This window comes from Phalaenopsis equestris, unplaced genomic scaffold (genome assembly GCF_001263595.1).
Source record: "Phalaenopsis equestris unplaced genomic scaffold, ASM126359v1 Scaffold232797, whole genome shotgun sequence".
NCBI classification, from domain to species: Eukaryota; Viridiplantae; Streptophyta; class Magnoliopsida; order Asparagales; family Orchidaceae; genus Phalaenopsis; species Phalaenopsis equestris.
In genome coordinates, this window is record NW_018250758.1 from 210,923 (window position 1) to 228,176 (window position 17,254).

At 36.8% G+C, this 17,254-nt stretch overlaps 1 protein-coding gene across 1 annotated transcript in view; it reads left to right on the forward strand.

The window, feature by feature from the left end:
* LOC110038414 (twinkle homolog protein, chloroplastic/mitochondrial-like) overlaps positions 1–17,254 on the forward strand; it is a 105,375-nt gene that overhangs the window by 71,427 nt on the left and 16,694 nt on the right. The window contains 4 exon segments of the mRNA XM_020743255.1: positions 6,139–6,222; positions 6,455–6,586; positions 7,302–7,398; positions 7,468–7,599. Of these exon segments, the coding sequence (XP_020598914.1) occupies positions 6,139–6,222; positions 6,455–6,586; positions 7,302–7,398; positions 7,468–7,599 (445 nt within the window).

Consider the following 17,254-nt stretch of genomic DNA (forward strand, 5'->3'; position numbering starts at 1 on the left):
GAGAATTTCTTAGCATTTTGTGAAACTCTTAATCTCTTTAATTTTTTATGTTTTGAATTTATGCATCATCTAAGTAGGTTGCATATCCAACTCAATTGTTCCTGCTCCCTGCACTAGTACAAAATTCTCATCATCGCCGAGAGAAATTATTTGTTATTTTATCATATCTTTTAAATTAGATAAAAACTTATATTATTTATGCTCTGTATTTCGTATGAGTTGTGCTGCATATCTCGAAAATATAATAAACTCAGCTTCATATTACGTAATTGAGTGATTATGCTATTTCTGTTAAATGGACTTGCTTTTATTTTCTAGCTGAGAGGGGCAGAAAATGAATCTTTAAATGTCTTTAAAAATACTCCCACTGCATCAAATGGCGTGGTTGACCACCATACTTCTCTTGAAACTGCCCTTGTCTCCACTTTTTGCTTCAGCCTCAAAGGTAAATTTGACAAGTGTGGCTCTTCTATCCTATGGACATTATCTACCATTTAGGATTTTCTTTTACCTTCATGAGCTAGTTTTTTGTTTTATCTGGCCCCCCATTCCATAAAAAAAGAAGAAGCTGGTCTTATGTACTAAAGTAGCTTTAAATTCTTGTATATGAAATCTTACCCACGGTTATTGGTTTGCGACTTGGAATTTGTAAGCAACGAATTTGTAAGCAACAAAGTCATATTGGTCATCGTTTGAGTAAATTCATCAATATCAACAATAACATTCTATGATAATCCAACTCTTTCTATACTATCATGTTTGACGTCGTCTTCTTGATTAGCTATAGATTTGGAATAATTTTTAAACAATCTTAACTTGAATAATTATTTAGTTTGTATGTATTATAAATTTTTTTGACCAATCTAATAACTTTTTTTAATGAAGATTAAAATCTTATTCTTTTTTATATCTAACACATCCCGCAACCTGCAGACTTTGTCTTCCTCGCACGAGCTTTTCATCTGCAAGCGACATCATTTTCTTCCTCAGTCATTTCCATCTCTTCGCATGCACTTCTTAGCTTGTGGACGCTAATTTCTTTGCACGAGACTATCTCTCGCTCTGGATTTTCAGATTAATGGAACAAACTCGGTTGCTAGGGCTTGTTCATTTGTTCACGTCCGTTATTCTCCCGTGTCTCCTAATTGACAAACTTGCCTTAACCGGTTCTGTTGAATCGTCATGTTAGTTTGAATTATTTTTTTTATCATCACTATTATTTTTATTTGTTTTTACATAATAACACTATATGATTCGAATATATCAGTCTTAAATGAAAATTTATGGAATCACAATTAAGTTGATTACGTTGTATGAGATTGATGGAAAAGAGAAGAATTTTCACAAATATTAGAGCAAACAAAATATTTAATTTCACTAACACAAAATAAACATCATGAATACATAAAGGATAAGTATCTACAATTCGAGAGTCGGGGCGGTCTTTCTCAACCCTTACACCTACATTTCGAGATGTAGAAAATCCCTCCCAAACTATAACTTTAAGGTTCAAGACAACAATCACACATCCCCTAACGCTAATCCTATTAAGATTTATTTATACTAAGTATTAATAAATATAATTAATAAAATTATTTGTCTAAAATATGTCTTCAAATTACTTGGTGTGCTCGGCATGGCGTAAAGCGTACTAAGTGTCAGTCAAACATTACTCCCCTCCCAAAAAAACACCTTGCCCTCAAGTGGGAAAGAGCAAACTGCTATTGGATTAAGTCGCATGGCTTCCATGTGGCATCATTATCTGATAAGCCTTTTCATTTCATTAAAAGTTTGTAATGACCCTCATGAATGTGAAATGTAATCTTGTGCACATTCTTTGGCTGTATCCGAATATGTTCGTATCTTGACTTCAAGTCAATATGGGAAGATACTGCATCCCCACACAACTCGTTTAGTAGCTCATCGATTACCAGGATGGAAAATTTGTGAGATATTATTTTTTTAATCACTACCCGATGATCCACACAAAAAATCCAACTCCTATCTTTTTTATTTAATAGCAAGACTAGGCTAGAGAAGGGGTTACAATGGTCTTTTTGATCATAGCCTACAACATCTCTTTGATCATTATATCGATCTCGTCTTTTTGTGTGTGGGGTTAGCTGGTATGGGCGCACACTGACACAAATTTTCTTTTTTCCCATAAGTTTGCCTCACCTCATCATCATCTATTCAGTCCCCATTGATTCTTGAATCGCCTTTCACCCAGAAGGTTACCACATCAAAAAGCATTGGCGCAGTTGGATGTAGTCCTCCAATTGGGTTCCACTCACAGTGGTTCCTTGTTCCAGGCTGAAATCCTTTGAATCGATCTTCTCCTTCCCCCAATCGAACGCTATCACATTCTGTCAACTATCGCTCGTTCCAAACCTGAAGATGTCGTGTAATTCCTTTCATATGATAACGCTAAAATCCATTCCCGACTCCTCTTGATCTCGCGGCTATAGATCCGACTAAGGCAACGACGCTGTCTTCATATTGCGCAACGGTTGCTCACATTCACTTATGACGTCATCACTCGCTCTTGCTGCAGGAGGCAATGAGTTTGTGTGGAACTTCGAAATCTTCTTTATCATTTCTTTCAGGCTTGTGAATCTCCCCTCAAACCACCTCTCTATAGATGAGAAATGCTTATCTATTTCATTTATGATTTGGTTTACCGATTCTTTCACTGAAATCCTTTTGTTGGCTTTTTGTTAGCCCGAATCGTGACTATGCAATTGTTTGTAAGCGGTGATCCAGTCTTGGCTTCCCAGCAAGCTTGAATCGCGACAAGAATGTTGCAATCTCGTCATTGGCTTCTCAGATCGTAAGGTTCAGTCACTAGGATAACCACTATCTCGTGGTTGCTTCTCGGATCATGACTAGGGTACATCCAATCCCTTGGTTGGTTTCTCTAATATGATACCTATACATGATCGCGTTCTCGGCTTCCCGACTATCGCGATCCTGTCATCGGTTTCCCAGCTAGCTCTTACCGTGATTCTATCGCAATCTCGTCTTCGGCTGATGCGAGTGTATCACGTTCCCATCGTTTCTTTTCAGAGATCGATTGCTTTGATACCAATTTGATAGGAAAGAGATGAACTTTCACAGAGATTAGGGCAAATTAAATATGTTATTTCACTAAAATTTGAAAACATAACCTGACTACATAAAAGTAAAGCATTTATAATTCGAGAGGTTGGTGATCTCTCCAAAACACTAACCGTAACACTTACAATTCAAGAGGTTGAAAATCTCTCCAAAACTCTAACCCTAAGATTCAAGATAACAATTTTTGGCGGGCACTGATACAAATTTGATAGGAAAGAGATGAGCTTCCACATAGATTAGTGCAAACAAAATATTATTGTTTCACTAGCACAAAATAACACAATCCGAATACATAAAAGATGTGTCTACTATTCGATAGGTAGACCATCTTTCTCAAATCCTAACCCTATTAGCTAAAATTCGAGAGGTGGGCTATCTCTCCCAAACCCCAACTCTACGATTCAAGACAACAATCATAGATCCCCTAATTCTATTTCTATTAAGCCCTATTTTTACCAAACCATAATAAATAATAAATTACTAAATTTCCCTTTAGCCTAGGTCCTAAAGTAAGTCTTCAAACTATTTAGTGGGCTTGGCATGGCGGAAAATAACATAGGTGCCGGTCTAGAAGGGATCTAAGTATTATGTGATAAAAAGATTATTGATAACTAGGTTGAGTGTGGTAGAAATCGCAATATTAAGTGAATGCGTGATAAAATTATGACAAGGGGGAACCGGCAGATGGCTATCTTCTCATAAAGCATGTATGAAACTCTTGTTGAATCTTGCAAAATAGAGGGAAAGTCATAGAAGGAAAGAGCCACAAAGGCAACTAACAATTCTATTATTCTATGAACTACTACAAACTGAAACCTAAAATTGTAACACTTCAGCTTTGCAAAGATCTACGACGAAAAGAGGAGATAGCGCAAAGTGTGCCCCAACTCTAGGATGTAATGCAATTGGAATATGTTGAAATTGATGTTAAATTGAAATAATTTCCAAAGGTAAATCAAACATAAGAAGATAATCAAATGATTAGGGAACACATTTGGATCTCATAAGTGTCAATATGACAGGTAAGTTACATCGAAGACAAATTTTTAAAACAGGAAGTAAAATAATTAGTGCACCACAAATTTTGTAATATCATTATGCTTATTTCCATGCTCACTTCCTTTGCTTTCGATTATTTGCATTATATCTTGTCTTCTAGAAATCAAAATTTTTGAATACAGATGGACTGCAGCAGTCCACTTTTGCTGGCTGCAGCATGGACATTCATAACTAGTAAAATCAGTGCTTAAAGATATGAATAACAACCCACATGATTGTATAATAGTATTCTGACCCACCCATGACATGGGATTCAGAAGTAATATTTTATATTAGACAATATCTTGAAGGGTTGGATTTTTCATTTTAATAAAGGCACCCCTTCAGTTTACATGTGTCATGCATATTAACACACTTGTATTGGTCAATCTATATTGATGAGGATATATGTGTAATATTTAATAGGATGCAGCCGCATAATTGGGCTAGGCCTGGATGCTGATAGACTCAGAATTGTTTTTGTTGATGTCATATGATAATGGGCTTTCTTTTCCTTTCCATAGTTATAACATTATAGCACTAATACGTAGTTAACAGTTTGGTTTACTTGCTTATCTACTATTTAACGTTGAAATTCTATATTTTTTGATTTTTCAATTCAATGATTGATAGTGGGATATTTATTTTGATTTTTCTATTCAAGGATTCCTAATGGGATTAAGGACTGATCTTGTGATTATTGTATTTCTTTTCTTTTTACCAAGGAACATGCACTAATCACTTTTTGGAGGAAGGTGCAGTTTTGTGGTTTATGATGGTACTAGGTTGAATGTAGCTTTTGGTTTTCGTGCCAAATAACTCTAGGATCCTTTCACAGTTCACATTTCAAGTGCCATGTTGAATCTATTTTCATGGGTTGTGTTATTCACTGCTCGATGTAGTTGTCCTTTTATTGCATTATATTAACAATTAGGAGATTCTTCCATTTAGATTATTTCTAAAGACGGCAAATTTTATTTTTAATTTCATTTACCAATATACATCACGAACTACTTCACTATTTCTCAAGGCAGATGTAGTCACCAAGAGAACACCCAAGTCTGGAATCATGGCTTGCTGCTTTTCGAAGTGCAGTAAGATTAATGGAAACCTGTATTTGACAATGTTTTTCTGTTACATGTATTTAGATTATTTTTGAAGATATCAAATTTTATTTTTAATTGCATTTACCAATATACATTGTGAACTACTTCACTATTTCTCAAGGCCGATGTGGTCACCAAGAGAATACCCAAGTTTGGAATCATGGCTTGCTGCTTTTCTAAGTGCAGTAAGATTAATGGAAACCTGTATGTGACAATGCTTTTCTGTTACATGTGGTAATCAAATATTTTTATACGCAATTAATGCCAAATATGTGCTGATTTTCCTATACATGAAACAAGGAAGCTAACTGAAACACGTCTAAAACGTTAGTTTTGATTGAACTTCTAAATCTTATTTTAATGTACTTTGTATTTTGAAAATATTATTTAACTTTACATGAAAATTTTGATCTACTTTTGTATTCTTGATTTGAGTGTCATTTTCATAGTTTTACTTTTCAAATTTTTTATTTCTTACAAAACAAACTAGCTCCATGTCAATTATAGGACATTATAATTTTTCCGTTTGGCAAAATGATAAAATTGTAACCTTGGGTTTATATGCCTCTGGGTCCATTTTTGCTCCCAAGTAGCAGTCTATATTGGCGAGGATCAGTACATTTGTATAAGCATTAGCGGGTACACTGTCTTTCTACCCTTAAATTTATTATGTGGCTGTTTCATTGACACATGTTTTTACTCGCTTTCTTTCATGAAACTTATTATCTGTTTGTTTGACTTGGATTTTCACATCACTATGGTTTTGAGGCCAAACATCTATTCTTAGGACATTAACATGTTTAAATATCTACTTGTCTGGACTTACAAAAAGTTTCAATGTCGAAATTTCTTTTTTTTTATTTCTATGTTATCATAGATACGGAGAATCTGTCGAGCGAATGAGCCCTGCGGAGTTAGAAGAAGGAAAAAAATGGCTTAGTGATACATTTCATCTTATTCGGTGAGTCCTTCAGCAATGCTTATTGGAGTTTCTCAAATTTGAAAAATGTTGGTGTAATTACTATTTCTGTTCTTTTCTGGGGCATGGGTGGATATCTCATGCGACATTTTTGTAGCTGCATCTGTGAATTGTTGCTTGTTTACTTTATGGAGCTGCTGTGATGATGATGCTCTTCCATCCGTTAATTGCTGCATTCGTTAATTGTTTCTTACTTGTTTACCTTATGGAGCAGGTGTGATGATGATGCTCTTCCATCCGTTAATTGGGTTCTATCATTGGCTAAAGCTGCAGTTCTAAGATATGGTATACGTGGGCTTGTTATTGATCCGTATAATGAATTGGATCACCAACGATCTGTTCATCAGTGAGAATTCTACTTCCATCTATTTTTCTCTTCTTGCTATTTGCTTATGACTTGAGTTTTGGATATTAGTAATATATATATATATATTTGTTTCAAATAGGAGGCATATTTGAAATTTCACTTTTTCAAGGATTAAATGATCAAAATGGTCTTTAAACTTACTAGGTACGCCCATTTTAGTCTTAGACTTTTCATGTATTCAATTGAGTTTGGCTCGTCAAATAGGAGCCAATTTGGTTTTACCATCAACTTTACGATTGATTTGGATGAAAAATAGGAAAGGAAGTTTTCCATTAAAGCATTTTGGATTTTTTTTAGTTAATCTTATCCCGCTCAAATTGGTGAGATTGATCCTAGAAAGTTGAACTTCTTTCAGAAAAAAGCATTCCTTCACCAATTCCCATTAACAGCAATGATAATGTTGGGGGTAGAACCAAATTTGTTTAGATTGAATGAGTTGATGGAGTAAACTGACTATTTGGAAAAAGTTCTGAGACCAAATTGGATATGTCTAAAAAGCTTTGGGTCTATTTTGATCATTTGTCAAATATATTGGAATTGCAATGTAGCTAGATTATTGACTCATTGATAGATGCTGAAGTTTGAATGCTAGAAGTCAACATTTCCTCACTTCACCTTAAAGTTTTTAGGACCTTTTATGCTTCTTTACGCCTGAGCTATGCTTCTATATTTTTTCTTATGGCTTGGGTGATAGGACCGAAACTGAGTATGTCAGTCAAATGCTTACTAAAATCAAACGGTTTGCGCAGCACCATGCATGCCACGTGTGGTTTGTTGCACATCCAAGACAGGTATATCCTTTGTTAAGCTCTTCTATAATTAGATTTTATTAATTTTACATTTTTTTTTCTTTCCAACAGTTACAAAATTGGGGAGGCAACCCGCCAAATTTGTATGATATAAGTGGCAGCGCACATTTCATAAACAAGTGTGACAATGGCATTATTGTTCATCGCAGTCGAGATGAAAATGGACCCCTTGATGGCGTTCAGGTGGTTGTTCTATATTTTAATGAGGTTCTTGTACTTTCAAGTAAATAGTTCTCCAAAATATGTTGATTTAAGATATCCAAGTTATGCCAAATCACATTAATCATTGCATCTTTTGATTGAACTAAATTCGTCTGAAAATCATGTCACCCTTGATTTTGTGGGCTCCAAAAATTTACGCTTAATTATTCTGAAAGAGTTCATAACTTGCAAGTCAAAATTTTAAAAAGATTGAAGTTTAAACATGACACTTCCTAGAAAATTCATTCTCATATGGTGAAATCCTTATGATATAGCCTAGAGTTTTATAGTCCCAAGTCTCTATAGTTAATTGCCGTTCGCAATGATTATAAAAAACTTTTGATTAAGGCTAGCTATTAGACATTTGTTGTGAGGATACCATGGAAACCGATTCGAGAGATTTGAAGCAAAACTTAGAACAGAAGCACACAAAGTAATAAAACATAAAAAAATGCAGAGACACCAAGATTTAACTTGGAAATATTCAAGAATGAGAAAAAACCATGTAGCCCACCACACCTACAAATTCACTATGAAGGAATGAGAAGAATATACAAGATTATATCACACTCAAATCTTTCTACACTCCTGAAGCTCAAGAACAATACTTCAGATGCTCCTCTTTCTTTCGAACTAGAGATTCTGAAATTCAACAGCACTGCACACACCAATTCTGTAGGAAAGAGGAACCTTTATAGGTTGAATTGCACTTTCAGTTATAGACGTCGAGTTTTAAAGCGCTTTGTTTTCGAGACCAGAAATAAGCATATTTGGGCGGGGTTGCTTGCCTTCTGGGCGCCATTTTTCCTTGCTCTCGATTTTGGAGAAAGTTCTTTCGGGGCTTAGGCGGCACACTAGGCACCAGATTGTTAAGCCCTCGGTTCTGGAGGACTTTGTTGGGCGCTGGGGCGCCCAGTCCGGTGCTGGGTATGATTTTTCTTTGACACAATCAGCCTCCGCACATTTCAATCTCTCCTCCGACCTTGCAGAACTTTATAGTTGTGTACTGTAGTGTGACTCACGGCCTGGTCCCAACCTTCATGAACACCAACTGAAGTCGATCGTAGCGTTAATTTCTCAATTATAACTACCTTAGTCAACATATCTGTAGGATTTTAAGTTGTTCTTTAAAGATAATTGATATCTTCTAGGAGTAAATAGATGAAGTAATTGATATCAGAGCTAACTCAAACTACAGTCAAACGACACAATTTTATTGTTGAACTTTAATGAAGATACAATGACGCCTTTGCAACATGCAACAACACAAATAAGTAAACAAGTAACAATGCTGACATTGCAAAATAAGAAAGAAAACAACACAAAACATAGAACGACTCGCTAGAGGAGAGCAGCGGGCCCGAAAGAGAAGGATGCGACAAGGGTGATGAAAGGTGGTTGGCAGACAGTGATTGCAGCGCTGGATGACGTAGAAGTGATGGCAGCTTCCTAGGAGGAGGCTGGCGATAAGTGACGACGATGTGGAGTAGGAGATGTGATGGTGGACTCAACAAAAGTCAGATGAGTCGACGGTGGGCGGGACAACCACAGGTAGGGTCAGAGGTGGATGGTTCAGCAACAAGAATAGGTGTCAGGTCTGGGCAGCAACAGATACTAGCTCAAAAGGGTCTGCCTGTAGTAGGAACTAGCCCGAAAGGCATTGGCGGCATCATGAATAGCCTGAAAGGGGCTGGTGGCAGAAAGAGCTAGCCCGACAGGGGGCTGCTGACAGCGGAAACTTAACTGGTAGGCCTGTTGGCTACTGGAAGACCTGTGCGGTGGTTGGAAGATGCCGAGGGGGCTGGACAAAAGCGGAATACTTGAAGGTTGGACGGTGGGGAGATGACAACAAGCAGATGGAGAGAAATTTGGAAGGATAAATATCTCTTCGTGGGTCAAGCTACAATCGGATTGGTCACCACCTCGGATGAGTTACAACCATGACACCTTCTCTTCTTCGGGTACAAGCCTCAGAAAAGTACGCTTAAAAGGAAGCAGCTGAAATCAACAATCATCAAAACCCTCCCCACCCTAGGCAAACACAACATAATCTAAAAGGAGCCTAACCCAAAGAAATAGAAAGAAATTTGAAATTGAGATAGAAGTGGAAGGTGTCAGAGAATGTAGGCAATGAATAAGGAAGAATTGAAATTGAAAAGAAATAGAAATGGGAAAGGGGATAGAAAAGACAAGCAATACAATAGAAAGGATATGAAATTGGATAGAAATATGAAAGGGGATGGAATAGGAAAGGAGGGGGAGGAAAGGGCTAGACCACGGTACTATAGCAACTATAGTACCTCACCTGCGACATTGTAGCAGCTATAGTGCCGCGACCCGATAAGCTCCCGCGTCAATCTTTCGGCGTGGGGGGAGCTTTGACCTCATTTGTCGAAGCTTTTAAGGGAGAAAAAATTTGGTGGGACTGACTTGGGTAGAGGCGGATGCTTGGGAATGCTAAAATAGAATCAGAGTTAGGCTAGATTTGATACCAAATGATGTTGAAGTTAACCCAAACCATGACCAAACAACACAATTTTATTGCTCGACTCAAATAAAGATACGATGACGCCTCCATATAATAAACAACACAAACAAGTAAACAACAAGTAATAACAACGACACTGCAAAATAAGAAAACGACACAAAACACAGAACGACTCACTATAGGAGAGCAGCAGGCCTTGAAGAGAATAAAGGTCATGAAGACGGTGCTGGAAGGTGGTTGACAGACGGTGGCTGCAGTCCGGATGACGTAGAAGTGATGGTGGCCTTCTGGGAGGAGGCTCGCGGCAAGTGGCGACGACCTAGATGGAGTAGGGGGGTGATGTACCGATTGGAGAACAGTCAGACAAGTTGACAGTAGGCGGGACAATTGCAAGTAGGGTAAGAGGTGGACAGGTTAGTAGCAAGAATAGGTGTTAGGTCTGAGTGTAGCAGGAACTAGTTCGAAAGGGACTGGCTGCAACAAGAATTAGCCCAGAAGGGTCTGGAGGTAGTAAGAACTTGCTCGAAAGGGGTTGACGACAGCGAGAACACGACCGACAGGTTGGACGACTGTTGGAAGGCGGCTGGAAGCATGGACAACAGTTGGATTAGGAGCTCGTAGGCTTGTGCGATGGTTGGTAGACGATAGCAGAATACCAGAAGCTTGGATGACAGGGAGATGGCAAAGAGCAGATGGGGTTGGGGGAATTCGAAAGGATAATTATTTTGTTGAGGATTGAGTTATAGCCGAAACACCACTTGGACCCTTGGAGACGGTCAACATCTCAAACGAGTTACAGACTGAGCATTTTCTCATCATCGGGTACAACTCCTCGAGGTGAAGGATGCCTCAAAGGCAGCAACAGAAATCAACGATTATAAAAACCCTCCCCACCCTAGGCAATCATAACATAATATAAAAGGATCCTAACACAAAGAAACATGAAGGAATTTCAAATTGGAATAGTAGTGGATGGTGGTAAGCAATGAATTGGCAGGAATTGGAATTGGAAAGAAAGTAGAAATAGGAAATGGGGTAGAAAATGCAACCAATAGAATAGAAAGGAATTGAAAATTGGAATTGGATAGAAATAAGAAAGGGGATGGAACATGAAAGGACGACGAGGAAAGGGCTTGACCGCAATGCTGTAACAGCTACAGTACTGCAGTTCCACGACCTGGTAAGATCCCGCATTAGTAATACTTTAGATGATTGTGCTTCGTTTTGACATAAAATGCAGTGTTTTTAGCTATATGAATTGCAATCACACTGTTATATGAAGCTTTCAAATCTCTTACTCATTGCCCAGTTCTGCCATGAAGCCCTATAGCCAATTTATCTCATTTCTAGCCTCAGTGATATCAATATACTTGCAGTTCTGCCATGAAGCATTCTCAACATCTTCTGCCCAAGACAACTTCCAAGTACTTGCACTTCTGTCTCCACTGACTCTCATATTGAGAATCTTTTTGGTTGAACCTAAATCTTTCTTGTCAAACTCTCTTGATAATTTCTCTTTCAACCCCCCTGATCTTATCTATATCCGCTTCTACAACTAGCACGCCACCCACATACAAAAGAATCATAATATAACAATTATTGAAAAGTTTGATGAAACAATAGTGATTTGCTTGACACTTCATGCACCTATTATCTGACATAAACTTGTCAAATCTCCTGCACAATGCATTGGGGCCTGCTTCAATCCATAAATGTACTTCTTCAGCAAACTATGTTATTCTTCTGGGATTTCATATCCCTGTGAATGTACCATATACAATTCCTCTTCTACCTTGGGGCTTGCTTCAATCCATAAATGACGCTTCTTCAGTTTGCAGACTATCTTATTCTCCTGGAACTTCATGTCCTAGAGGCTGTACCATATACAATTCCTCTTCTAATTCACCACGTAGGAATGCTACCTTCACATTGAATTGTTCAAGATAATCTTCCTTTGCTATTAAGCTTTAGAATAACTTTGATAGTTGTCATCTTCTTTGTAAGAAAAAATATCTCTAGGTATACTTTTTTTTTGCTGAAACCCCTTCACAACAAGCCTCGCTTGGTAGTGTTTGCTATCATCTCATTCCTCTTTTAGCCTATAAATTGAATTATTGTGCATTACTTTTTTTGCCATATGGTAATTCTACCAAATCTCATGTCTGATTTGACCTCAGTGATTGCATCTTGTCATTCTATTAAACATCCTCTCATTTAACCCTTCAACTTGAATGCCTCTTTGTAACACTCTGATCACCATTATCTGTCAACTATAAATAGTACAAAGAAGCAGAATACTTTTCTATTGATCTCGGGATTTTGTCGAACCTTTTGACTTCAACAGCAAATGTCTGAGGAACGTATTGTTCTTCATTAGATTGAGCATTTGTTCTTCCTTTATCTTTTGATCACCATTTTCTTCTATCTCAATATGTTTGGAGGACTATTCAGAAATAACTAATGGACAATCTTGAATTCTATTACCGTCTTTGTCCATCTCGATTTCATTGAAAATAACATCTCTTTTTTGAACAAATTTATGATTCTGATAGTCTTATAACTTGTACCCAAATTCATCTGAGTCATACGTAATGAAAGTGCAATTAACAGATTTTGAATCAAGCTTACTCATGAATTTTGCATCAACATGAACATTTGAACCTAGAGAGTATTTGGTTGTTTATTTAAATGTACTAACGGACCATGATTTATCAGATAAAACTGTAATGTTCACTATTTTTGTCCAAAACTATTTTGCCTAGTGTGTATGGAATCTCATGCATCTCGTTCCATTTTGTCATGTGTCATTGGAATAGTGAACTCATGCATGATACCCCTTAAAACACAATAATTTCTGAACCTCTTATCACGATACTTGCCACCGTTATATGATCTTAGACATTACAATCTCAAGCATGTCTTCTTCTCAACTATGACATTCCACTTCTTAAACACATCATCCACATCATATTTATGTTTTAAGAAGTACACCTATATCTTTCTAGTGTGATCATTAATGAATGTGATAATATATGGAACTTCCATTATACTGAACTGGAGTAGGATTACATACATTAATATGCACTAACTCTAGTTTTATGGACTTTTAATAGACTGAACTAGAGTTATTATTATTTTTTTTCCTTGCCATAAACACAATCTTCATGAAAATCTAAGTCTATAGAATTAATCCATGAAATTTGTTCTTCGATGATTGGGACTTCCCATGAAATTTGTTCTTCGATGATAGAGACTTCATATCTTTCTTACTCATATGGCCAAGCATGCGATACCAAAGACCTACATCAACCTTTGTTCCAGTTACTCTAATGAATTATGACATCTCATTGATCAGTTAATGGGTGCCTTTCATGTTGTCTTAGGTTATCACCACTGCCCCTCTGGTCACCTTCCATGAATCGTCTGTGAATGTAATCACATGCACTGACCTTGCAAGCTGGTTCACAAAAATCAAATTTATTTTTAAACATGAAACATGTCTAACTTTATTGAGCATTCAAATTAATTCATTTGACAATTGATTATCAACATCACCATTTCCTACAATACAACAGGCTTTATTATCTTGTTAATACATTTTCTTTATATCACTTCGAGTGTTGTTTATGAACATTTCTTTGTCGGTGCAAGTATGAAAAGTGACATCTATTTTTTCTATCCAAGATTCAGTGCTATCTGGACTTATATAGAAGAGCTTAACAATGAATAAAATTAGAGATTTACCTTGGATTTTACCTATGGTGACATTAGTAAAGAGCTTTTTATCTGGACCTCCAGTACCAAAGTTTGGAGCTTTGTAGTCCTTGAAGTGACATTTTGTGCCGCATTTTGACATTGACCTTTATATTTTTCTCTTTCTGACCCAAACTTTCATCTTTTGGGCTAGAATTTTTTCATGCTTGTGTTTCTATCATGACTTCTTTCTCTGTTTTCAACATTCAAAACATAATTTGAAGTTTGATCGCTCGCTTTATTGCAAAATTCTTTCGATACTAACTTCACAGTATCATCAAAATTTAATTTCATATTACTTGAAATGTTACCACTGGGACTAGTTCAGCTCAACTATCTAGCAATGAAGATAGGAGTCACAGTGTCATTTCCTTCTTATTGAATCTGATGATTAGTTGCAATGCTGAAGCTATTCTGATGTTTAACTACTGAATTACAATCCACCATCTTCATATTGAATAATTTGTTCATAAAAAAAATTATTTGAAGACGAAGACTTCTCATATATTCATATTAATGAAGCCATGAGATCCACTATAGGTTTCTCATTCATAATGTTGAAAACAACAGATGAAGAAAGTGGAAGTCAGATTAAATCTATTCAATCAAACACTTCCCATTCTTCCATAGTAATCGATTTCGGTTTCTGGTGATTCCTTCCGATGATAATTACAGTTTCTTTTGATATAACAAATTTTTTATTAGCTTTTTTTAGAAAGCAAAGTTTGGTTTATTGAACTTTTTCCATCTTGTATCCCATTTTGTCGGTCATTGCTCTTGCTTCAAGTCAAAGTTCTTTAGAAAAACAGCTCTAATACCTCTTGTTGTGAAGAAACCACAAAAATTAATTCGAGAGATTTAAAACCAGACTTGGAAAAGAACCATAAAAAGTAATAAATCACATAAAATGCAAAGAACTCCATGATTTAACGTAAAAAAACCCAAGAATGGAAAAAACATGGAGCCACATCACACCATGAAATTCATTATGATATGAGGAGAATGTACAAATTACACCATACTCAAACCTTTCTACATTCATAGAACTCAAGAACAACACTTTCGATCCTCTTCTCTTTCGCACAAGAGATGTGAAATACCATAACAACACTCACACCAATCCTGTATCGAAGACGGTCCTTTAAAGTCCGAAGTGCACATTTCGGTTATAGACGCTTAGGCGCCATCACCATGTGCTGAGTTTCTAGGCGCTTTGTTGTTGACACTGGAAACGAGCATTTTTTGGGCTTGGTTTCACCTCTCATGAGTGCCACTTTTCCTCGCTCTCGGCTTAGAGGAAGTTCTTTTGGGTGCTTAGGCGGCACTCTAGGCGTCAAATTGTCAAGTGCTCGGTTCTAGAGGTCTGTGCTGGGAGCTACAGCACCTAGCTAGGCGCTAGGTTCAATTTTCCTTTGCACAATCAGCCTTCACACATTTCAAAAAAGTTTTTAGCATACAATACTAACAAATTGTTTTTTCTGCTTAAAAAATCATCAATTTTTTGCTTAGAGCAAATGATGAGAGAAATGATGGCAAATTCATTCAAGATCTTATGATTTTTTTTGCTTCAAGTTATTGCTGATTTCGATATATTTAGTCAAAGGAGGTAGTCAACTTTACGTAAGGATCTTTATTAACGGTTAAGGGTTGTGTAATTGAAGAGTCTCTTTGAGACATAAGGTAAAATGTTTGTTTCCGAGAATAATTTTATTTTAACCTTAGTCAGCAAAGGATTTGAACTTTATCAATTGCACTTAATGATTCACTTTTTAGAGGATTTAGGCTATTGGGGAATTTGCGAGATCTGGTCATGATTATAATTTAAGGGTATCATTTCAGGTTGGACCACCCAGTAAAAGAGACGCAATCATAGCCATTCTCTTTCATGGTGTCATTTGATAATAAAAAACATTGTGTGAAAACATGTGTTGACTTAAAAAAAGTAAAATAATTGAAATAAATTTAAAAACTGTAACTGCTCCCACTGGTTCTTTTTTGTAAATGTCGCACGAGGATTTCATCTCCCTCTTTGCACGACAAAGATGTTTTGTCAGGACTTGGGCACTAAACAAAAACCACAAAAGACCCTCTTGCCTGTAGTCTCTCAGTTTTTCCTGTTCGAAGCATGGTTGTCATTCTCCCTTTAGCCCGAACTTTTTCTCCTTTTCCTCTCTCGCCTGTCATAACGATACAACCGTGTTTAAGCAATGATGGATCACGACATACAGAGACTACTAAAAATCACATCTTTTTCCCCTTGTGCTTTCTTCCCCTTCGTTCTTGTGTTCTCGAGATACAATCGCGACTAAAATAAGCTGAGAAGGCAATGAAAACACTATATACAGTGATTGTTGATTATCCTTTATCCCCCCAGACACAATGACTGAATACCATTCCATTTCGCACAACCCTCCGCAGAATCTTCTCCAGTATTGCAATCATTTCGCCTTCAGTTCTTCTGCACCGCTTTTATTCACACAACAAAGCCGAATCTTCCTTCTTCCAATTGTTCTGAAGCCTGAAGTCTCCACTCTAAGTTCTTCTATTCTTTCGGCCGCGCAACACCAAATTCACGCAATCTTCCACACTCGCCTCCTTGCCATCACTGTAGAACCAAGGACAACGATTGGATCATTGTGTACAGAAATCTCTAAAACTCCCAGCTCTTTTGCTTCCGTCACTTATAGTTGCACAGATTGAAACCGAACTTCCTGATCCCATCTGCCTCTCCCTTTAACGAAGCCTTGTTGCACATATTCTATTCACAAATAGTTGAACGCTTTGCTTTTTTTATCCTTATATATATATATATATATATATTGTATAATTGTTGTGAAAAAAATTGTATTTTCTGTTTTTTTCGACTTTTTATTTCGCTCTCCTTGAAAACACTAGTTCCACTTTGATAATTATAAAATGTGCGTGGGAGGGAATTTTCTTAAAATAACTATGCTAGGAGACTTGAGTATCTGTCCGGGGGAATTAAGTATTGTTTTGTGAATTTGTGTAGTAGTTTGAAATTTTTTTTTTAAAATTAGGGGATTTAAGCACCCGTTCTGAAAAACGTTACTACATATTCAAGGAATTAAATATCCTTCAGAAAAATAAAGTATCTATTCGGGAAAGTTTGCGCTTGTGATTGTCTTTTTCCAGATATATTGAAGGCCCATAACTTCTTACAGATTGGGTTAAATACTTTGCTTTACTCCTGGCCGCAGTGTCTTCCGATACTGACTAGCGTGCCTTATAGACAGATGGATAAGCTGAAATTCTCCCAGTGCCCCCGAAACAGGTGTATACGCCAGGAAGTTGCCAAAATTTTCTATGAATGTGGACTTGTAGATGCTTAAAAAAATAATAAAAAAGTAAATAAACAAAACTTAAATTATTTGGACT